At 41.6% G+C, this 23,572-nt stretch overlaps 1 protein-coding gene across 1 annotated transcript in view; it reads left to right on the top strand.

The window, feature by feature from the left end:
- COL4A2 (collagen type IV alpha 2 chain) overlaps window positions 1–23,362 on the top strand; it is a 227,819-nt gene extending 204,457 nt beyond the window's left edge. Inside the window, exons 38-48 of the mRNA XM_045007949.1 lie at window positions 65–172; window positions 1,375–1,446; window positions 1,829–1,954; window positions 6,599–6,715; window positions 13,562–13,723; window positions 13,855–13,953; window positions 14,711–14,857; window positions 15,604–15,720; window positions 17,501–17,692; window positions 18,031–18,317; window positions 22,008–23,362. Of these exons, the coding sequence (XP_044863884.1) occupies window positions 65–172; window positions 1,375–1,446; window positions 1,829–1,954; window positions 6,599–6,715; window positions 13,562–13,723; window positions 13,855–13,953; window positions 14,711–14,857; window positions 15,604–15,720; window positions 17,501–17,692; window positions 18,031–18,317; window positions 22,008–22,262 (1,682 nt within the window). The 3' untranslated portion in view covers window positions 22,263–23,362. The remainder of the gene's footprint in view (window positions 1–64; window positions 173–1,374; window positions 1,447–1,828; window positions 1,955–6,598; window positions 6,716–13,561; window positions 13,724–13,854; window positions 13,954–14,710; window positions 14,858–15,603; window positions 15,721–17,500; window positions 17,693–18,030; window positions 18,318–22,007) is intronic.
- Window positions 23,363–23,572: the final 210 nt, after the last annotated feature.

The raw sequence follows: 23,572 nt of genomic DNA, 5'->3' as shown, positions 1-23,572 counted from the left end.
TTTATGGTATACAATAGGATCAATTTCATGGACACCCAGAATTAATTATCTGTTTTTCCTATAGGCTTCCCAGGGCTGGTTGGACCACCAGGATCACAGGGAGACCCAGGTATTCCTGGATTTCAAGGTGAAAAAGGAAGTCATGGATGGCCTGGTTTAGCAGGACAAGCAGGTTATAAAACTATTTTAATTAAGTCATTTTACTCTAAGTATTTCAGTATTGTGCATTTTGGGGCGAGGAAGAAAGAGGATCATTGGCACTTCAGAGCTCTATCTCTCTTCCCAATAAACGCTGGTTTCCTACAAAGCTCAGATGCATAAATGTAGACTTGTATGATTTGATTTTTCTTGCATTATAAGGATCCTTGCATTCTCACGTTGACTGTCGGGGGAGTATTTGATATGTCAAGAACCTAATTTACAGGAACTGTTTTAATTTCTCATGATGGTTGCAAAACAAATTAATTTTCAACAATGTGAGCAACTCTTTTTCCAATGTAGCAGAGAGTAATATTTCACGCAGTGCATTAGATAGTGAGCAATTTATCTTACATAATCATCAGATGCAGTAGATGTTTTAGCCCACAAAAGCTTATTCCCAAATAAATTTGTTAGTCTCTAAGGTGCCACAAGGACTCCTCATTCTTTTTGCAGATGCGGTAGAGTTCACTGATACTGAATACATGGCTTGGAAACTAAATGACTTATGGCATGCTACACTGAGAGCTTTGTTGTCAAGATATAAATAATATTTTTAAATAAAACAGTGGACTTTCTTAATTACCAGATCAAGGATTTCCCCCATGTCCCTTAATAAATTAAATCATGTAAGTTTTCATCGCCAGGCATTGGGGCAGAAAATGCCCCATTTTGAACAGCAGCAAGCATTAGGCATTTTTCAAATTGTTTTTTAAAATCCCACACAGTGATTTTTTTTCCTCGAGAGATCCTTATTACAGAACTTGAAGGATGTGTAGCTACCTTCCTGTTATCCTGCTTTAGGGGTTACAAAAAGGTATAAAGATGAATCCTATCAAAACTAGGATATTAAGAAGATAATTAATGGCAGGTTTGTTTTCTTTTGTTTGTGTTGGTTCTTGGTGTAACTTTTACCAGTTAGATTGGAGCTTCTTCTATGGTTTTACTGGATAATAGAAAAATAGATACATTTGCCAACCAAGGAAAATATACAATTAGATTTGTAATAAGCATATACACTTGTGTGTAAATTCAAATCATAATACAATTATTTTGTGGCTACCTTAGGAACAGGAAGCTACATTTTCAGCGAAAAGCATGTTTTCTACCAACCAAAGAATCTTACCAACTCATTGAACCTATGAATAAGATAATCATGAGTAAAATGTTTAACAGGTTTACCTGGCTTCCGAGGAATCAGTGGATTGGATGGTTTGCTAGGAACTAAGGGCTTGCCAGGCTCCCCAGGTATGTGTGACAATCTTATTCTGTCCTTTTATTAAGGCACCAGGTTATGTTGGCTATTCCGTTATAAATTCCATTTAGGATGAGTTTGTAAGACAATTTCTTAATACAGTCATCTGAAATTTAGCATGTGAACAGTAGGCTCTGATGGACTTTTTGTGGATATTCAAGGATTTGGCCAAACGTAATATTCTTAAACGGTGCAACCTAATCAAAATTCGGTGATTAGGGACAAATCTTGAAATCATAATCCCTTTCCTTTTGGCAGCTTTAAGTCAGTATTAAGAGCCTTAACATTATTTTAATACAGTTTTCAGTATGTAATATAGCAGCAATATGAAATCCTGAGCTATTTGGCAGTTTACTTTTATTAACTCCAAAACAGGTCCAGATGCATATGGGACTGAAGGTTTCCCAGGTATTTATGGTGACAAAGGGGAAGCAGGCGAACCAAACACTATTGAAGGCCCCAGAGGAGCGCCAGGTCAGAAAGGAGAGAGAGGCAATCCAGGTCAGTGTTTAGGGTGTTGTATTTTTTATTATTATATACTGGAGCATGGCAAGTGTGCTAGCATACATTCTCACACAATGCAATTTAAGTTACAGCTGTTTATAAGAAATCTACAGCCAGTTCACTCAGCTATGGCCCTGCTGCTGTAGCAGCTAGTGCGGGTAGCAGTTGTCAATCTATGCCAAGTATTAACTGTATTGAAAATTAGAGTTTTTCATTATTTGTCATTTCCAAGCCTCCCACAGGTGCTTCAAGATTATACAGAAGTATGATGTTTATAGGGCTATTGCTACACTATCTAGTGCAGGGGACTCAAACACACGGCCCACCATAGGAGCCGACATTGCCAGCAGTCAAGCTCCCGTCCCTGCACACTGTGTCCCTGCTCCTCCACCTACCTCCCAGCACTTCCTGCCACCAAACAGCTGTTTGGTGGCGCTTAGGACTTTCCAGGAGGGAGAGGGGAGAAGCGGGGAGGAGGTGGAGAAGGGGCAGGACCAGGGTGGGGATTTGGGGAAGGGGTTGGAATGGGGGCAAGGAAGGGGTGGGGCCTCATGGACTAGATGAGCAATCTGATGTATGAAGTTCAGCATGTATGATTCTTTGCTGAGAGTAGTTGGGAAGAATTTTTGTTAAAAGTGGCAATGTATTTTGTATGAATAGTTACTTTAAAAAGTTCCTGCCATTACAACTATGTTGATAGACTTAGTGTAGATCATCATCAGTGTTACTGACCACATAAGGAATAGTTACAGGTGTTTATATTTTATTAACCCCGCCCCCCTTCGCATTACAGTTTTTAAAAAGTTAAAACACTGACTTTCAATAGCATACTACATTACTCTTCATTTTTTACTATACTTTTGTATCGTTGTATGAAAAGGTATCAGTGATGCGGCCCTCAGGCCAATCTACTTGTCCTTATTTGGCCCTTGTGGTGATTTGAGTTTGAGATCCCTGATCTAGAGGGTTCCAGTATTGCCAACTCTTGTGATTTTACTGCGAGTCTTGTGATATTTGATGTTTTTCTTAAAGCCTCAGTGTCACAGTTACTGGGCTACCTGCACCTCTGACCACTCTTGGTCTCTTTGAGTGCACCCCTCAAGTCTTGAGCCTCAAACTGCTCCTCTCTTCTGTGGTGGAATCATGCAATTCTCCACTCTCAGACTGGGCCCTGTGCTACGAGCCCAGTTGCTAACCACGATTGCTTCCACAAGCCTGACTTGGGTTCAGTACCTGCAGTTTGTTTCCCTCCAGGAGCTATGAGAGAGGTATCCAGTAACCTGACAGCCTGCTGAAAGCAGAGTAGTATTCATTTAAAACAGCAGCATTTCAGAGAAAACAGCTCTTTAAACAATAAAACACTCTACATGCATGCTTGCCTTTCCCTAAAGCAGTGGTTCTCAACCTATTTGTCATTGTGGGCCGCATGGCCGCAGGTTGAGAACCACAGTGCCCCCTCCCCCTGAACCTTCCCCACAGACTCCTATGCCCAGGCCTCCTGCCCAGAGACCCCTCCACAGAGTGGAGCCCTGAGCAGAGGGCAGGCAGCAGGGACCACAGACTCTGTTGTGTGGGGCCAGGCAGCAGCCCCGACCCTGGACCTGGCTGTGTGGTAGGGCAGCCAGGTGGCAGCCCAGACCCTGACCCTGTGGGCCAGCCCTTGGACCCCAGATCCTCTCTGGGGCCGGCCGGCAGCCTTGCCATGCTGGGAAGCCTGGAACCTGGACCCCATGCTCCCTGGGGGCCTTTAGCACACAGCTGGGCTGCAGCTTTTTGCTAATTGGGCTACAGGTTGAGAACTGCTGCCCTAAAGCTTAGCATTCCCTGGATCAGTGGGAGGCCCCGTCTCCTTTTCTGACACCCACTCTGGACAACTCTTCACAATTGACCCCTCCTCATTAGGGTGTCCATTTGATTTCTAAGATCCCAGTCTGGCAAAACAAGGATTGCATCATCGGAGTCAGGCTGTAGGATCCTTAAAGCTAATAGCTTTTCCCGTTGACTTTTCAAGTGTATGGCAGGATGTTCTTATCTGGAGAGCCATAGTATTGCCTTCCTGGATGTTCTTATCACAACCCTGTTGAATTAAAGCAATATAGGCGCATAAAATGTTTCTAGCTTTCCTGGTTGAAGAGAAAAGCTTGAAAATGTGACCTGAGTGCCCCTTAAACACTCAGAAGCTAGACGGCATATAAAATATTGATTTTCCCGTTAGTAGCATTTACACCAAAGGAATAAACACTTTAATATTTGTAAATATTGATTATTCTCTTTAAAGGTAAGTATTATGTAGTCTTCTGAAGTTGTTAATGAAATCAGTATCATATGGAACTATTTTATTAAAAGGAGAGAAAAACAGCTGGTACATCTAGTAGCTCAGCAGATGAGTTGCTTTTTTTTTTTTCCCCACTTCTCTGACATCAAAGTGGCCTCCTGCCAAGCCCCCTTAAGGGTAGAAGCCCCACCCCATTTTAACTTCCACTCTCATAACTGCCCTTCCATGAAAGCCCATTCTGTCCATAAATTCATCTATGACAATAGCCGTATAAACTAGTTAGTTGTATGGTTTGAAGACTTTCCAAAGTTTAGGGCCTGAAATTCCCACTGAATTAATCAGGCCCTTAGTTCTTTTCCCTACACCTTTTGATGGCTCTAGCTCTGCTTCCTTGGGGAAACCCTCAGTTATACTCTGCTTTCTTGTAATCACTAAGATACATTGTGCCTTCTCACCTTTCCTAGTAGAAATGGTGTTATTTTGCTAATTTCGTTCATGTTTGTTAGTGTCAGTTGTTTACTAAAGAAAAAATAGATTTAAAACATTTTCATGGCTTTCTGAGACTATTTGCAATAGTATTATTTTATCCCACTTAAATGGATAGTTTCAAGGAGTTATGGCCCACACTACCACTGTTTAAAAACTTAGGATTTGTGGAGAATGTCTTCTGGATTCTACATCTCTCTATTTTTAATTGACCCTGAAAAATTAAAAGAATCAATAGCCACTGATTTTGTAGGACATTTGGTACAGTGGTGTTTGCTCTTCTGCTGCAGAGCCAGTGCGTTTCAAGTACTTGCTAGCTTGGAATAATATTTATACAATAGAGCACCTGACACATACAAGAATATTAGCATCCAGTATGGTAAGAAATAACTAACTATCCATACCTGCTTTGGAACTGGTAAAAACAAACGTTATATCTATCTTAGAGCCTCATTTTCAGGGTGCTGAGTGTCACACTGCCTGGTACGGGACACAGCTAAGAATGCCAGTATCAGGTCAGACTGCCAGAATACAGGGCTTATGCCCCAGACTGGTGACGTACTCTATCATAAGACTTTACCAAGCCAGAAATAGATGTGTACTTCCAAAATACGATACTATTTATTATGAAGCCACAGACAGTTCCCATCAGCAGGGGCGGCTCCAGGCACCAGCACACCATGCGCGTGCTTGGGGCGGCAAGCTGCGGGGGGGCGCTCTGCCGGTCGCCGCGAGGGCGGCAGGCAGGCTGCTTTTGACGGCATGCCTGCGGAGGGTCCGCTGCTCCCACGACTTCGGCAGACCTCCCGCAGGCTGTCGCCGAATTCGCGGGACCGGGGACTTCCCGCAGGCAAGCCGCCGAAGGCAGCCTGCCTGCCATGCTTGGAGCGGCAAAATGCCTAGAGCCGCCCCTGCCCATCAGGCCCGCTAGCTCCTCATGCAACACCCAGAAAAAACAGACTTCTGTAATCAATGATGATTAAAACCAGAAATCACATCATTAAGTTCTTCCAGCTCCAGAGAGCCAGCCACTCACCCCAGGTCAGAGTATACTTCAGATCTTACCCCAAAACCATGCTGGTAGTCAATCCTTTAGTAAACTAAAAACTAAAGGTTTATTAATATAAAAAAGAGAAGAGAGTTATTAAAAGGTTAAAGTGAATCATACACATTACAGTTGATTTCAGAGTCTGTAGATCAGGATAACAGCAGTGATGTTAAATCTGCTAGCTTGCAATAAGTCTCTCTGGTCCATCCCAAATATTGGGGCCCCCACTCCATTGGTCAAAGCTCCCTTTGTTAGAAATCACAGCCCAGAGATGTGGAGCAGGAATGAGGCAAGGAGGTAATGTCACCATCTCCAATTTATTCCCTAGTCCATGGGCATGGAAAAATACTGGCGCAAACATCGAGCTATGGATCACATGTTCTACATGCCCTGCTGAATCACTGGGCCTCCATTGTCCTCAGGAGGAGCCCGTTGGAAGAGCTGGCTAGTCTTGATGTAAATCTGTCTTATTGGTGTTACCCTAGAACACGCTTAGTAATAAGCATACAGTAAAATGTCATAACTTCACATGCAGTGGTGATACACACATTTCAACAGGATAATAATACTTAGCAGATTATAACTTTTTCAGTGATATCTTACAAGGCATGCTTTGTACAAGATTTATCACAGGTGTGTAACGTAGTCTGCACTATTGTTGTCACCACTCTCCTTTTTTATCCAGTGTCACATTGAGCACCCATACTTTCATCTGAAGTTAATGGGACTACTCCACACCTCTGAAAATCACGGAGTATCAAGTCTGGTTCATCTTGTAATTTTTGTGCTTTTTTTTCCTGCGGTATTAATTATGTCTTTATTTTCCTTGCAGGGGAACGAGGCCCAATTGGTGACCTAGGGGCTGATGGAATTCCAGGCTTTCCTGGAGTTTCAAACATATCAGGAATACCTGGTGATGTGGGTTCTGCAGGTCTAGATGGAGTGCCAGGTAATATATGCCATGTGTGCATTAACAGATGAAGAGCGAATATTTAAACACAGATGTTTAGCAATGTTTGTCACTGTTATTTATATTAGCTCTAATTAGGTAAAGCATCCCAAGTTCTTTCCAAATCAGGACCCTAATTTTGAAGAAAACTAGTGAGATATAAAATTGAGATAAAACGATCCTTCCGCACACACCTGCAGAGGCGGTCTGTCCAGGTTATTGTTGAATTACAGTGGTGGGCTTGCTTTGCAGATAAATAGATTCAATGCTCCAGGGTTGAGTAGCAACTTTCAGAAGCACTAATTCATTTAAATTTTTTTAAAATTTAATATCACCGAGGCTTCCAAGTCTGTGACAAGCTTAACTTAAACCAGTGAAAAAATAATCACTTAAAATTGCTCACAAAACTTAAGTGAGTGTATTGAATTGAACTACTAAGTTATTTGGCCTGTCAAGTTTGTATTGTGAAAACACATTCACTTTTCTGCTCTACAAAAATTGCAGCTGGTGGTCCATGAGCCCACCTTTCTCCCACACAAAAGAAGGACCAGAATAAAACCATGGTGCAATGACTCTACTGGGATATTTAGCAGCGCCTCCAGTGACTGCCAGGCTTCTACTTTGTTATTTAGACCACATCTACACTTCTGGCTAAATCAGCACTGCTGTGATCAATGCAGCGGTGTTGATTTAGCAGGTCTGGTGAAGGCGTGCTAGATCGATGGGAGAATGCTCTCCCATCAATTTGTGTACTCTACCTTCCTGAGAAGTGTAAGGGAAATCGGCGGGAGAGTGTCTCCCGTCAACACAGCACAGTGAAGACGCCAAGGTAAGTGAATCTAGCTACGTCAACTTCAGGTACATTATTCACATAACTGAAGTAGCATAACTTACATTGAATTACTGCAGTAGTGAAGACCAGCCCTTAGAGTTCTCCAACAATTCAAACTTGGGTGCCTGAGTTAGGCACATAGGCCCAGATTTTTGAAGGTATTTAGGCTTTGGTGCACTCAGTGATGCAACACCTAATGGATAAGGAGCCTAAATCTCATTTTCTAAAGGGATTTCAGCACTGAGGAGCTAAAATCCTATCCAGCATCATAGATTCCAAGACCAAAAGTAACCATCTAGTCTGACCTCCTGTACAATGCAGGCCATAAAACTTCCCCAAAGTAATTTCTAGAGCATATCTTGTAGGAAAACATCCAATCTTAATTTTAAAATTGTCAGTGATGGAGAACCTACCATGACCCTTAGTAAATTGTTCCAGTGGTTAATTATCCTCACTGTCAAAAATGTATGCCTTATTTCCGGTCTGAATTTGTCTAGCTTCAAATTCCAGCCATTGGATCTTGTTATACCTTTCTCTGCCAGATTTAAGAACTCATTATTAAATATGTATTCCCCATGTAGATTCTTATAGACTGTAATCAAATCACCCCTTAACCTTCTCTTCGATAAGCTAAGTAGACTTAGCTCCTTCAGTCTATCACTATAAAGTGTGCTTTGATCATTCTCGTGGGTCTTCTTTGAACCCTCTCCAGTTTATAAACAACCTTCTTGAATTGCGGGCACAAGCACTGGACACAGTATTCCTGCAGCACTCTCATCAGTGCCAAGTACATAGGTAAAATAACCTAGTCCTACTTGAGTTTCCCCTGTTTATGCATCCCAAGATCACTAACTCTTTTGGTCATAGCATCACATTGGGAGCTCATGTTCAGCTGACTATCCACCATGACCTCCCCAATCTTTTTCAGAGTCACTGCTTCCCAAGATAGAGTCCTGTACATTCTTTGTTCTTAGATGTAAATATTTATATATGCATTTTAATAGAACTACATTGTTTGTTTGCACCCAGCTTACCAAGCAGTTGAGAATGTTCTGAATCAGTTACCTGTCGTCTTCATTATTTACTCTCCCTCACTTTTTGTGTCATTTGAAAACTTCATTAGTGATGATTTTATGTTTTCTTCGAGGTCATGATAAAACTGCAAGACCCCAGTGGAAAGAGACCTGCTCAATGACGATTCCCCATTTACAGTTACATTTTGAGACCTATCAGTTAGCCATGTTTTAATCCATTTAATGTGTGCCATGTTAATTTTATATCATTCTAGTTTTTTAATCAAAATGTAACGCAGTACCAAGTCAAACACCTTACAGAAGTCTTAGTATATTAAGTCAATATTGTTACCTTTATCAACCTATCTTGTAATCTCATCAAAAGGAGATATCAAATCCGTTTGACAGGATCTATTTTCCATAAACCCATGCTGATTTGCATTAAGTACATTACCCTTCTTTAATTCTTTATTAACTGAGTCTATATCAGCCACTCCATTATCTTGCTTGGGACTGATGTCAGGCTGACAGCCCATAATTACCCAGGTCATCCTGTTTATCCTTTTTAAAAATTGCCACACCATTAGCTTTCTCCAAATCTTCTGGAACTTCCCTAGTACTCCAAGTCTTATTGAAAAGCAACATTACCAATCCAGCAAACTTCAGTGCCAGCTCTTTTAATACTCTTGGCTGCAAGTTATCTGGACTTGCTGATTTTAAAAGGTCTAACTTTAGTAGCTTCTGTTTAGCATCCTTCAGAGATTCTAGTGAAATGGGGAGTTATCACCATATGATAAGATTATATTGTGTATCTTTTCCCCAAATACAGAACAAAAATATTCATTGAACACTTCTGCTTTTTTGGCATCACTATTGATAATTCTACCATTTCCATCTAGTAACTGACCAATATCATTGTCAGGATTCTTTTTGCTGTTAATATATTTTTCAAAAACTCCTTCCTGTCATTAACTCTGCTGTCCATAGATCTCTCCTTGTATCCCTTTGCTTTCCTTATCAATTTTCTATTATTTGTAATTTTTTATTTATATTCATTATTATCAGCTTCTCCTTTCTTACATATGTTTATACACACACACACACACTTATATTACTTTTTATAGCTGCATTCACTTCTCCTCTACACCATGTCCATTTTTTAAACCAGCACTGCCTTCTTCCACCATCATGGGATTGTGACTTTTTTGGCATCTAGTAAGGTATTAAATAATTTCCCATTACAATTCGTGTTTTTCTGATTAAATTCTTCCTCCCAGCTGTTTTCACTCATAATTGTTTTCCGCTTTGTGAAACTAGCCCTCTTAAAGTGACAAGTATATACAAAAGTGTTCTGGATTTTATTCTGCTTGCACATAACCAGTGTAATCAAGTCATGATCACTTGTACCCAAACTACCATTAATTTTTTAGTTCTGTGATCAGTTCCTCTTTAGAAGAAAATCTGATAAGAATTCTCCCCTGCCACACTTATAGAGTTATGAAATTGTCACCTAAAATGTTTTGACATTCTAAGGGTGTTTTAGTACTGTCAGCTTGAGACGTCTAGCATATGTCATTCAGATTGAAATCCCCCATGATCACATAGAGTTCTTTCCCCTGACACATTAGAGATAGATGTGTAAGGAGGCAGTCATCCTGTTACCTAGTGTGATTTGGCTGTAACAGGCACCAACTAATACACCATCTTATGCTTTATCTGTTAGTACATTGCTCCATAAGCATTCAAGATCATTTTCTTCTGAGTTATCAATCGGAAACAAATAATGCCATTTTTATATAGAATGGCACTCCCCCTCCCCTTTTGCCCACTTGTTTCTTCCTGCCTAGGTTATAACCATTGATTTTTAACATTCCAGTTGTGCCAATCATCTCACCAGATGTCAGTAATACCAACTAGATTGAAATACTCTCCTAAATGAGCAATTTCAGTTTCTCTTGGTTGTTACCCAGACTCCTAGCATTAGATTATAGGCAATTAAAGAATTTCTTCTCTTCGTATTCTTTGATTCCTTCATTAATTTTGCAACAGAGAGTCCTGTGGCACCTTTAAGACTAACAGATGTATTGGAGCATAAGCTTTCGTGGGTGAATACCCACTTCGTCAGACGCATATAGTGGAAATTTCCAGAGGCAGGTATAAATATGCAAGCAAGAATCAGTCTGGAGATAACGAGGTTAGTTCAATCAGGGAGGGTGAGGTCCTCTGCTAGCAGTTGAGGTGTGAACACCAAGGGAGGAGAAACTGCTTTTGTAGTTGGCTAGCCATTCACAGTCTTTGTTTAATCCTGAGCTGATGGACCACAGCAACCACACATCGCACCATAACAACTCTAACTCAGGAACCAATCCATGCAACAAACCTCTATGCCAACTCTGCCCACATATCTACACCAGCAACACCATCACAGGACCTAACCAGATCAGCTACAACATCACCAGTTCATTCACCTGCACGTCCACCAATGTTATATATGCCATCATGTGCCAGCAATGCCCCTCTGCTATGTACATCGGCCAAACTGGACAGTCACTACGTAAAAGGATAAATGGACACAAGTCAGATATCAGGAATGGCAATATACAAAAACCTGTAGGAGAACACTTCAATCTCCCTGGCCACACAATAGCAGATGTAAAGGTAGCCATCTTACAGCAAAAGAACTTCAAGGCCAGACTCCAAAGAGAAACTGCTGAGCTTCAGTTCATTTGCAAATTTGATACCATCAGCTCAGGATTAAACAAAGACTGTGAATGGCTAGCCAACTACAAAAGCAGTTTCTCCTCCCTTAGTGTTCACACCTCAACTGCTAGCAGAGGACCTCACCCTCCCTGATTGAACAAACCTCGTTATCTCCAGACTGATTCTTGCCTGCATATTTATACCTGCCTCTGGAAATTTCCATTACATGCGTCTGACGAAGTGGGTATTCACCCACGAAAACTTATGCTCCAATACATCTGTTAGTCTTAAAGGTGCCACGGGACTCCCTGTTGCTTTTTACAGATTCAGACTAACACGGCTACCCCTCTGATACTTAACTTCATTAATTTTGTTCTCAACATCTCAATTTTGTGCTGAGTGAATCATAGAATATCAGAGTTGGAAGGGACCTCAGGAGGTCATCTAGTCCAACCTCCTGCTCAAAGCAGGACCAATTCCCAACTAAGTGCTCAGATCTTCCTTCTTTTTACCTTCTCCCTGTGATATTGGTTTAACTGCCTCCTGACTACTCAATGGGATTTTGGCTCCCAAGTGCTTAAGTCACTTTTGAAAATCAGATTTAGGCTCCTAAGTCTCCTAGGCATTGTAGTGATGAGCACAACACCAAATACCTTTTAAAAATCTGGACCCTATTTCCATTCTGACTTCAGCAAAAGCTCTGCACCTCTGAAAATCAGGTTAACGTTCGGCCCACAGGCTTGAAAATTTCAGCTGATTTGTCTACAGTCTACTCAAGACACAGCTTTAGGGTGGGATTTTCAAATTCTCTTGCCACTGGCCTAGCCCTTCTTCCACTGAAATCCAGGGGAGTTTTATCACTGCTCAGTGCTTTTGAAAATCCTGTCCTTAAGCTTTAAAAGTAATTATCATTTTCATAAGAACATAAGAACGGCCATACTGGGTCAGACCAAAGGTCCATCCAGCCCAGTATCCTATCTACCGACATTGGCCAATGCCAGGTGCCGCAGAGGGAGTGAACCTAACAGGCAATGATCAAGTGATCTCTCTCCTGCCATCCATCTCCACCCTCTGACAAACAGAGGCTAGGGACACCATTCCTTACCCATCCTGGATAATAGCCATTAATGGACTTAAACTCCATGAATTTATCTAGTTCTCTTTTTTCTCTCCACTGTTTGAACATGGGGATATTTTTTCCCTTCCTCCTTCCAGGATGGGAAGTTGCAAGCTCTTATAAAAGACACTTTTATTAAAAAATAAATAAAAATCATGCTGTAAAAGAAGCAGTCTGTATTTAGATTGACTTGATTTTTAACCTGAACTATTCTCAGAGTTCTGTTATAATTTTGAAATCAAGCCTAGTGGTCCTTTCTTTTAAAGCTCTTAAACATTGATGGGCTTCACCAGCTGCTGGAAAGATGTTAGAAGAATCCCAAAGCATTATTTTAAAAGAATTCAACAAATAGGAAAATTCAGTAGCTACCATCCCGTCAGGCTAAATTAATTCTTTCCATCTCACCCCCTTGTATAGTCAGTTGCATCTGAGAAGCCTACTTCTTTCAAAGCAAAAAGCTCCCTTCTGCAAAAGTCATACTCCACTAGACAAGTAGTAGTTTCATGGGAAGAACTATGGTGGTACTCTATCGATGACAGCTATAGCAAACCCTCCACAGACTCCTTGTCACATAGTGAAGACGCATTACAAACTGTCTTTGTCAAGTTCTGCATCAGCATTTCATCCTCCATTAATACTTTTCCCGAATGCAAGTTTTAGGGCTTTTCTAGACCTGTTCACCTGGGCTGTTAAGTAGTAAAAGCTAGGAAAAACAAATACTATGCAGGGGGCCTTGTTTCTTCCCTTCCGATGAACCCTACTTAAGAAACTTTGACTTGAAGGCCTAAGGTAACTAATTCCTTCCTTGTCTCACGCTAACAGGATTGTGGAATAAGCAGGGATGGTCTCCCTAGCCTCTGTTTGCCAGAAGCTGGGAATGGGTGACAGGGGATGATCACTTGATGATTACTTGTTCAGTTCATTCCCTCTGGGGCACCTGGCATTGGCCACTGTCAGAAGACAGGATACTGGGCTAGGAGAACTTTTGGTCTGACCCAGTATGGCCGTTCTTATGTCTCTTGGGTCCCATAGGCATTACCCCTCTTCCCACCCCAGGCTCAGTGATTGAAACCTGGCAAGGGACCCATGCTCCACAATGAGGTGACACTGTTAATTTCCCCCCACGTCCATGCTGTCGGTCCTGCCTTTCAACATAGATTCCAATTTAAAATGTGCTCTCACAGGCTATCCAGGACCCCGGGGCAGACCTGGAATTCCAGCTCCAGTGGGAAGCAAAGGAGAAGATGGTCAAATAGGTGTGCTTGGAGAAGATGGTCAAAAAGGAACTAGAGGTGACCCTGGACCACAAGGGAGACCTGGAATTTCAGGGTACCCTGGACCAAAAGGTACAGCTGGCAAAAAATGAACCCTTTTTTTAAAGAAATGGTTATTTGTTGCTACAGTAGATGTTAGAAGTGACCATTTATATTATCTGTGCAGAGATACAATAATTCAAATGTATCATTTTGCATTAAAGGGCATAAAGGCGCGCAAGGTCTCATGGGTACTCTTGGCTTAGTGGGAGCTTTTGGTGACACAGGGCCCATTGGACCCAAGGGGGACAGAGGACCTACTGGTGAGTAAGAGCCTTCTGGTGCTATAGTTTCCATCATTCAACCAATAAACTTACCTGCTCAGCAGCTACCACACCTGCCTTCAAACTGACCCTATGTCTGCATTCCTGAATGAACTTCGGGCCAGTCATGAAGTTTGGCTCCCATCTAAAATTGATTTTAACGTGTATATAAATGAAAAGGGCCAACTCCAACTCTAGGTGCTTTTCAGAAACCTCTCAATGCCAACCACTCAAACTATAACAACTCCGGCACTAACCCTCACCCAGCCCACCAGAGTAGACCAACAGAAAAGATATTTGGAAATGTAAAAGACCCTATGCCTCACTAATACCAACCCTTCCCCTTTTCTAAAAGCCTACAAATAGCCCACTATAGTCAGTGCTATAGCTCGTTCTAGTTTTTTAGGGCACTGCACAACTTTGCATATCACAAGCTACGCTCTGCCCACTCTTCCGCCTTCTTGCTCCCTTTGTCTCCTTCCATTCATGTATTTTTGCTTGTTTTTACACAACCCCTGAGGCCTGGAATGATCTCCCCGCCTTCCAGGATGCCAAGTGACCTCCTACTCCTCAAACTTTGGAAATTGCAGACCCAGATCTGCAGCTGAATTTTATGGCTCAGGGTACATCTCTAATATTAATAGTCAACTAAAATGTCTAACCTTAGTACCTCATTGAGTGACAGACATAGAGCACACCAAGGGATGGGAGTTGTTTTGTCTATAAATGAGTTCATTTTTTCTTTTTTATAATGCAGGTTTCCAAGGACCTCCAGGTTCTCCTGGGCTGCCTGCAGTCCCCCCTAAGCTGGTCACTCACCAGGGTACAGCAGGCCCTCGTGGAAATATGGGTACGCAAGGAATACCTGGTGAGATGGGGCCCCACGGTCCACCAGGTGATCCAGGTAGGAATTGTGCATTCACACTTGAAGTGCAGTGCTGTTCAGAATAGGGCTTCTGTAAAAGTAGTGCTGAGGGATTCCCTACCTCTTATTTCTCACTAATTTTAAATGTAATTGAAGTCACAAGGGAAAGAATGGATTTTCTCACTGCCCCCCCAGCAAAAATCAATCCTGAGCAATCAAAATGAAGCTGTGCAGCATGTACATCTTAACCAACTGCAACTTAACTGCAGGCCTCTATGACACCCGTGAACCCCACACTGGTCCTGATTGTCATTTTAGCTCAATCCAAACTGACTCCATTAGCTGAGATATACAAATGTCATTGAGGGCAAAATCTGACCTTGCAGTTGAACTTCAGATAACAGTTCTGTTGGTGAGATACATTGAGCTGAATTCCATTCTTCTCCTATAATTTATATGGGATCTTCAGTGGTAACAGGCATGAAAAATAATAGAATTATGGGGCCCAATTTTGCAGTCCTTTCTCAGGCACAATTCTCCATTAAAAAGTCAGTGAGGAACTTCATCTGGGCAAGCATCATAAGATCTTGCTTTTAGTTTAGGTGACAAACTTTGCAAGTCTGACTGAACACACATACTCATAATAACCAGATCTGTTGAGTATGTAGGTACTAGGTTTACATGGTAACTTTTCAGAACGGAACTTCACTTTGAGTATCTTATTTTCTGTACTTAAAAAAAAAAAATCAAATCTGTCTGATCATGTTGAACTTGATGGTTTTAAGGTTTTAGAGGCCCACCAGGTAAACCAGGGTTCCAAGGAAGAGGTGGCATGTCAGCTCTTCCAGGTTTTAGAGGAGATCAAGGACCATCAGGTTTTCCAGGTCTTGCAGGCTTGGAGGGTAAGTGATGTTATTTTTTCTTTTCTTTTCCCCACTTCACTCTATAAATCTTCTGTTATTAGCACATTATCATTGTACAATTGTCAACCCTTCTGAAGCAACTCTTCTGACTTCCACTTACATCAAATTCCAATGCTCTTACTAGGTTTTGCTGTTAATAGTTTTCATTGAAATAGCTTTAAACTGTCTTTAAAACAAAGTGTTGTAACTAGATCTCAGTGCACATGTTTTCCATGAACATTCACTCAGATTTTTAAATTAATTTGTTTTAATGTTTGTGCCCCTTCTATTCTGGCCTTCAGTAATCACACCAGCAATAAAGTTTTACAAACAGGAATGTTCATGAAAATAGAATTTCAAATTCCTAGGTGATGTAAATAGATGAGCAGTTGTGGTACAAGTGCTTGGGTGCGCATCCAGTTAGGAACCAGAAACTTTACCATCTGAATTAGTTGAACAAACACAGATCAGTCCAGCCCAAATAAGAACATCAAATATTGAATATTTTCAGAGAATTGTTCACAACGAATCACTTTATAGGGTTAAAAAAGTCATCCAAAAAAACTGGCAGGTAATTTTAGATAAAGAATACATTTTAAAAGAAAATGACTGCTTGCCCATATTGCATGAGCAGAAAGAGGCTAAAGTCATCAGATAATTATTTGTTCAGCTCTAGTATTAAATCACAATCTCCACTTACAATCTAGGGAGCCCAATCCAACACTCAGGGACTTCAGCAGAATTGGATCAGTCCTAGAAATATAGCTGATTGACGACATTAGCTTTCCATATAGAGAAGATAAATATCATGCAATAAATTAAATGGTGAACAAGTCCCATCCCAGTATGTAGATTAGCTGACTATTCCTTATAACCCTATTATCCTCAGTGCTGTGCTTACAAACTGATTGTTTAATAATTTGCTCCCATATCTTTCCAGATATTGAAGTTAGATCAACTGATGTATAATTCCCTAGGTCCTCCTTGTTCCCCTTTTTAAAGATAGGTACTATGTTTTCCCTTCTCCATCTCTTGGGACCGCTCCCATCCTCCTGGAGTTCTCAAAGATAATAGCTAAGGGTGCCGAGATTGCTTCAGGTCATCATTAACTTTTTTATTTTTAATCAAAATAGTCATTGACACTCCTTAGCTTTCTTCATGTCATCAGTTATTAGCTCTCCTTCCCTGCTAAGTAGAATACCTACACTTTCCTTTGTCTTTTTCTTGATCTTAATGTATTTAAAAGAATCTTTTCTCATTCCCTTTATAACTCTTGCCAATGTTACACATTTTGTGCCTTAGACTGTCTGATTTTGTCCCAACTTCTTGGGCTGTTCTTTTGTGCTCTTCCTTATCAATTTGACCACGTTTCCATGTTTTGTAGGATTCCTTTTTGATTTTCAGGTCATTAAAGAGCTCCTGAGGGAGCCATATTGACCCCTTACTATTCTTCCTATCTTTCTTCTGCATCGGAATAGTTTGCAGTTGCGCCTTTAATGTTGTCTCCTTAAGGAACTGCCAGCTTTCCTGAATTCCTCCTTAGATTTTCCACAGGACCTTACCTACCAGCTCTTCTTTTTTGAAGTCCACTGTCCTTATTCTGCTGCTCTCACTCCTTCCTTTCCTTCGAATCATGAAATCCTAGTATTTCATGATCACTGTCAACCAAATTGCCTTCCATCTTCAGATTCACTACCAATTCCACCCTGTTGGTCAGAATCAAGTCTAAAATGGCTGTCCCCCAGTTACTCTTTATTGTCTCTTTCTATTTTTCCCCAAGGTGAACCAGGCCATCCAGGTAACCCTGGGATACCAGGTATGCCAGGTCGCAGTGTTAACATTGGGTACCTTCTGGTGAAGCATAGCCAGTCTGAGCAGGAGCCAATGTGCCCAGTTGGTATGAACAAACTCTGGAGTGGCTACAGTCTACTGTATTTTGAAGGACAGGAAAAAGCACATAACCAGGACCTTGGTACGTACATGGCTCTATAATATCTCAACATTTGACACTTTCAATCTGATTTTCCCACTCAAAACTAGAGGCACACAAAATTATAGGCCATTTCTGAAAATTTGGGCTTTGGTGCATATTAGGCTAGGATGCCTAGAAATGACAGCAGATTAGAACTAAATTTCTTTCTTTCATCTCCCTCTGGAGGTGGTTTCTCCAGATCACTACTGAAGTTTGAGTGGAACTGTTATACAAATATAAATGTTACTGAATTATGCAGGTATGCGCAATAAGCTAAAAATAAATGCTGATTTGAATGTGCACCTGCTAAAGATTTGTGATGGTTTATTTCTTTACAGGGCTGGCTGGATCCTGTTTGGCTCGTTTTAGTACCATGCCTTTCCTCTACTGTAACCCTGGGGACATCTGTTATTATGCAAACCGAAATGATAAATCCTACTGGCTCTCAACCACAGCACCTCTTCCAATGATGCCTGTGGCAGAAGAAGAAATTAGACCATATATCAGTCGTTGTTCCGTCTGTGAAGCCCCAGCTGTTGCAATTGCTGTCCATAGTCAAGATGTTTCTATTCCACACTGTCCTGAAGGGTGGCGCAGTTTATGGATTGGATATTCCTTCCTCATGGTATTTGTCCTTCTCAACATTTGCTGACAGTATCGCACACGGTTACATTAAGCTAGGGTCCCACCTACTGGCCAAGTTGTTCAGGTTTAGGTACAGGTTTGCTAAAAATCCAAACGCACTGAATCTTCCCATATAAGCAGGGAGGAGAAATGTGTGAGGAAAACTGCTCTCTCCCTCATTATGGAGACCAATTAAAGTTACATGAAGGGCTGGGGCAACAGTTTATCTCCGACCAGATTAGTACATGGAGTTTGGAGTGACTATGCTGTAGGTGACAAATTGTACCTGACAGCAGAAGATATGATCCACTTTACGTGGTGAAGAATATGGACCCTCCAAACAAAAAAAGACGCTTGAGCTAAGAATAAAAATGTCAGCTAGAGTTTATGCACTGAGGTTGGGAGGGTGGCCCACTAAGCCATTGTCAGCGAGAGAGAGAGAGAGAGGATGAGGAGTAGGTAATAGGTCTTTCACGAACAATGGTAAGTAATTGATCTGATAAAATCACAGATCTGCACAAAAAGGGAAAATTAGACTGTCAGTCAAAAATACTAATAAGCAGAGTGAAGATTACTTTTATTTTCAACAAACAAAAGCTATATTTAAGCAACTCGATATTTCATGGTGTTTTTTGGTTTGTTCCAGCTTTCAAATTTAAAATTATCCTTAAGACCAATGTTCTCTCTAATTTTTTCTGTCCATGTGCAGAATGAATTTTGTTATGTGCTCCAATATCGAGGTAATGTGTGGATATGTGCCACCAGTAGAAACAAAATACCTCGATATAATTTTTTTTTAAAGTTACCATAGGGATAATTACTCCAGGCAGGACAGGTTAGGCATTTTAGAACTCACTAATCAAAGAATTAAATTTAATCATAAGAGAGAAATAAAATTATGAAATGCATAGACCAGTCAAAAAACTAAAATAACAGCACTTTGAAAAAATAAAATTACAGAGAATATATGTGCATTGCAGGAAGTACCAAGTAACAACAACAACACAAGTATGGGTTGGGAGGTGTGTGTAAGTGAGAGACTACATGTGTGTGAGACACAGAGACTGTGTGGGTGCTTGCTGCTGGGGAAGCCTGAAAGACTGTGTGCTGTCTCTTTAAGGCACTCACCAGAAGGCTCAGACCACAGCAGCTGCCAGCAGCTCTCCTGCTGCTGAGCCCTGTCCTCCCTCCCCCACTCTGTGGAGATGGTGTACATGGGAAAGGGGGAGGGGGACACCCTGACATCAGTGCCCCTCCTGCCAGGGGCGGCTCCAGGCACCAGCCTGCCAAGCGCATGCTTGGGGCGGCAAGCTGTGGGGGGCGCTCTGCCGGTCACCGCAAGGGCGGCAGGCAGGTTGCCTTCTGCAGCTTGCCTGTGGAGGGGCGCTGGTCCCATGGCTTCGGCGGACCTCCCGCAGGCAAGCTGCCGAAGGCAGCCTGCCTGCCGTGCTTGGGGCGGCAAAATACCTAGAGCCGTCCCTGCCTCCTGCTCTACACAGCAAGCCGAGGGTTCCTGGAACAGCTGTCCAGGGGCTCCAAGCCAGAGGGCAGGAGCAGAGCAGCTGCTGAGCAGCAAGGGGAGGGGCACCTGAACACAGGCCGCCGTGCGCAGCTCTGCTAATCAAGTGCGCGGCCCTTGATTCATTCCTGGGCAGCCACACAGCTTAGAGGGAACGCAGCTTAAGACCATACACTCCTTGTGGTAATAGAAGCCATATAACTAGGGTACAGCTCTACTCTTCGCTTGCCCTTTTTTGCAAAGCTACTACAGTGTGCGCACACATGGCCCAATCCTGCATTCCTTTGTCACCCAAAATGAGCACTGACATAAACGGGAGGTGGGGCTGTGCCAGGAATGCAGAATTCACCCTAGAATAAGTAATGTCCCACCAGGTGTGTACGATAAGTTAGAGAGAGGTATGTCTGGCCAAGGCTTAGGGGACTCGGCTAAGCATGGTGACTGGTACTGTGTCAGAACCTGGGTAGACAGGAACACCGATGTTCTAATCTCAGCTCCCACTACTGATTTTGTTTCTGGCCTTCTGAAAGTTATTTAAGTAGAACTGCTCAGAAAATGGATTTTCCTCCGACAGGAAACATCACCAAAACAAAAAATGCTCTCACTTTCATTGAAATTTTCCACAGCAAATGATGACTATTAAACAATCACCAACCAAAAAAAAATTTCCAACTACAAAAATAAAAAATGTGAAGAAACCACTTTAGTGGCACTAATAAATGATCTCCTCCAGTCAACAGATAGAGGACAGACACCCATTCTCATCCTGCTTGACCTCTCTGCATTTAATACTGTTGATAAGGAGATTCTGCTCTTTCACCTGAGAGAGGTGGCAGGAATCTAGGATAATGCATTAAAATAATCTGTCCTTCCTGGAAGACCACTCCCAATGAGTAGTGATAAGAAACTCCCCTCCCTCACTTGTGGAGTTCCACAAGGATCAATGATCTCTCTGATCCTTTTCAACATCTACAGTCAGTCAACCACAAAGTGAACTGGTTAGATGACACAGACTCAAGTACCAACAATATGCAGATGAGAGACAGCTCTACCTATCCTTCACCACATAAGACCACACCACTACCACCAAGATGGACAGTGCTTGGGTGAAGAATAGCTGGCCACAGCTGAACCTGAGCAAGACAGAGGTGATGCTGGTGGGCAGAGGAAAATATACTGAAGAGCTTACAGCTGCGGTGTAGTCTCCAGGGGTTGAAGAAGCACAACCATAATTAAGCAGCAAAGAATCCTGTGGCACCTTATAGACTAACAGACATTTCGCAGCATGAGCTTTCATGGGTGAATACCCACTTCGTCGGACGTATAAATTAAAAAACAAACCTCTTTATTGGTTTCTCATTTTTACATTAAAAATTGAAGGGTTTTGAGAGATGGGAGGGGAAAAGTGAGATGAGAATAAATGTTACATGTTTTTGTAAAAGTAGGGAGAAATCTGTTGGGAGGTTCACTGTTACATGCTAGTTTCAGTAGCACACCATTAAAAGTACGGGATGTAATTCTTAAAGGGGTACTGTACAGTAATGATTGTCAGTTTTGCTTATAGCTGTCATTCAAAGAATGTGAATTAAACAATAAACATGTCTTAATGTACTGTTAATTGGGACTGAATTTGATAGAAATGTTAATTTATTCAACTGATAGGGAAAACCCCTCTGATTAAAACAAGCTACTTCTGCCTTAGTATAGCTTATGGGTGTGTGATATATAGATTAGTTGTATGTAGGAGGCAAATTCTCTTTACCCCCACCCTGCTGAAAACTCAGAGATGAGGAAAATTTCAACTCAGTCTTCAGTGCCATGAAAATATGAAATCTTAAATGGCTGGAGTAAAGAAGAGAGAGGTTTAAAATGGAAAATGTAGATAAACCAGATAGTTCAAGGATCTAATCCTACAAACTTTACTGTGTGAGTAATCAACAATAGTACTCCCATATGTTTTAAACATGGGGGTGAGGTTTGCAAGACTGGCCCTATGTATGCCTCGGTAGGAATGTCCTACAGAGTGAACTCTTACAGGTAACAGATTTAGAAGTCATTTTACCCTTGGTCTCCTCCCTCCCCCACCTGTTGATTTATGACAGTATTGATCTAGGGCAGTAATTTGTGTAGCCCTGTCCTGTATCTGAACACTGCCTTCTTTGTGTCTCATAGCACACTGGAGCTGGTGATGAAGGCGGCGGACAGTCACTGGTTTCTCCTGGGAGCTGTCTGGAAGACTTCAGAGCTACTCCTTTCATTGAATGCAATGGTGCCCGAGGAACCTGCCACTACTATGCAAACAAGTATAGCTTCTGGCTTACCACTATTAACCAGCAATTCCAGAGCTTGCCCTCAGCAGATACACTCAAGGCAGGTCTCATCCGAACTCATATCAGCAGATGTCAAGTCTGCATGAAAAATTTGTAAAATATATAATATATCCCTAGTAGTAAAAGGAAAATGTTTCTACAGTGTTCTAGACCTATCACATTGGTGCTTATTTAACTTATTACCTCAAAAGCTGAATGAAAAGTTTATAAGTGTCTGTAAAAGCACAAAGGCTTATACCAAATGCTGGCTGCTTCTCCTACCATACAGTATATTTTGCTAGTCTAACACCATGTTATTTGCTAATTGAGTCAAATACTCAACCTTGAAACACCACAAAACCATCCAGTTACTAATCTAACAATTCTCTTGGGCAGATCTGTTCTCTAACATGTTTAATGTAAACATTCTATTAAATGTACTTCTTGTCTTAGTTTATTGTTAACAGGTGTAGTTCATATTAATTAAGTGGTGACATACAACAGTAAAACATAAGTGCTAGCACAGCAGTGGGCTAACCTTTGGGAAGTACTCATAGATCTGAGCCCCAAGCCCAGCCTTTGAACTTACCTTTTACTGTAATAAGAGTTTATACCTGGGCACTTACAATGGAAAGACAGGTTGGTTTAAACTCCCCATGCCTTTGCCATGCTTTTTGTCCTACCACTTTCACCACCAGAGAGTTTATAAACATTGTGAATTAGCTCAGGTAGCCACATTTAGTGTTACTCTCTTCTTCTTGCAATGAGAACAGTTCATTACCAATGGCAGCATGTTACTTCACAAACTTATCACATTTTTCCAGCTATACCCCACATCACAGGATAACTACAGTGGGTCCTTGCTCCTTTCTGTTGTGTGGCACTGAATAAATGCCCACTAGACACATGGGCCCACAAGAGGGAGAGAGCATCATACTTTCTTCCTTTAACAACCATGCCATGTACTTAATAACACTGTGTGGTTAGGGCTTCATATGAATTTGGTTATACAGTTGTGGAGCAGGCACTATACAACATACTGCCCTGAAAAATCCATGCTATGTGCACAGATTTCCCAGCTGAAGAAGTTATTACAGGGGTAGGCAACCTATGGCATGTGTGCCAAAGGCGGCACATGAGCTGATTTTCAGTGACACTCTCATTGCCTGGGTCCTGGCCACCAGTCCAGGGGGCTCTGCATTTTAATTTAATTTTAAATAAAGCTTCTTAAACATTTTAAAAACCTTATTTACTTTACATACAACAATAGTTTAGTTATATATTATAGACTTATAGAAAGAGACCTTCTAAAAACATTAAAATGTATTACTGGCACGCAAAACCTTAAATTAGAGTGAATAAATGAAGACTTGGCACAGCACTTCTGAAAGGTTGCTGACCCCTGTATTATTACTCAATACAGCCTTA

The sequence above is a fragment of the Mauremys mutica genome, chromosome 1, assembly GCF_020497125.1.
Source record: "Mauremys mutica isolate MM-2020 ecotype Southern chromosome 1, ASM2049712v1, whole genome shotgun sequence".
NCBI lineage: Eukaryota > Metazoa > Chordata > Testudines > Geoemydidae > Mauremys > Mauremys mutica.
Note: the sequence above shows the minus strand (reverse complement) of the source record. Positions and strands in the feature narration are given on the sequence as shown.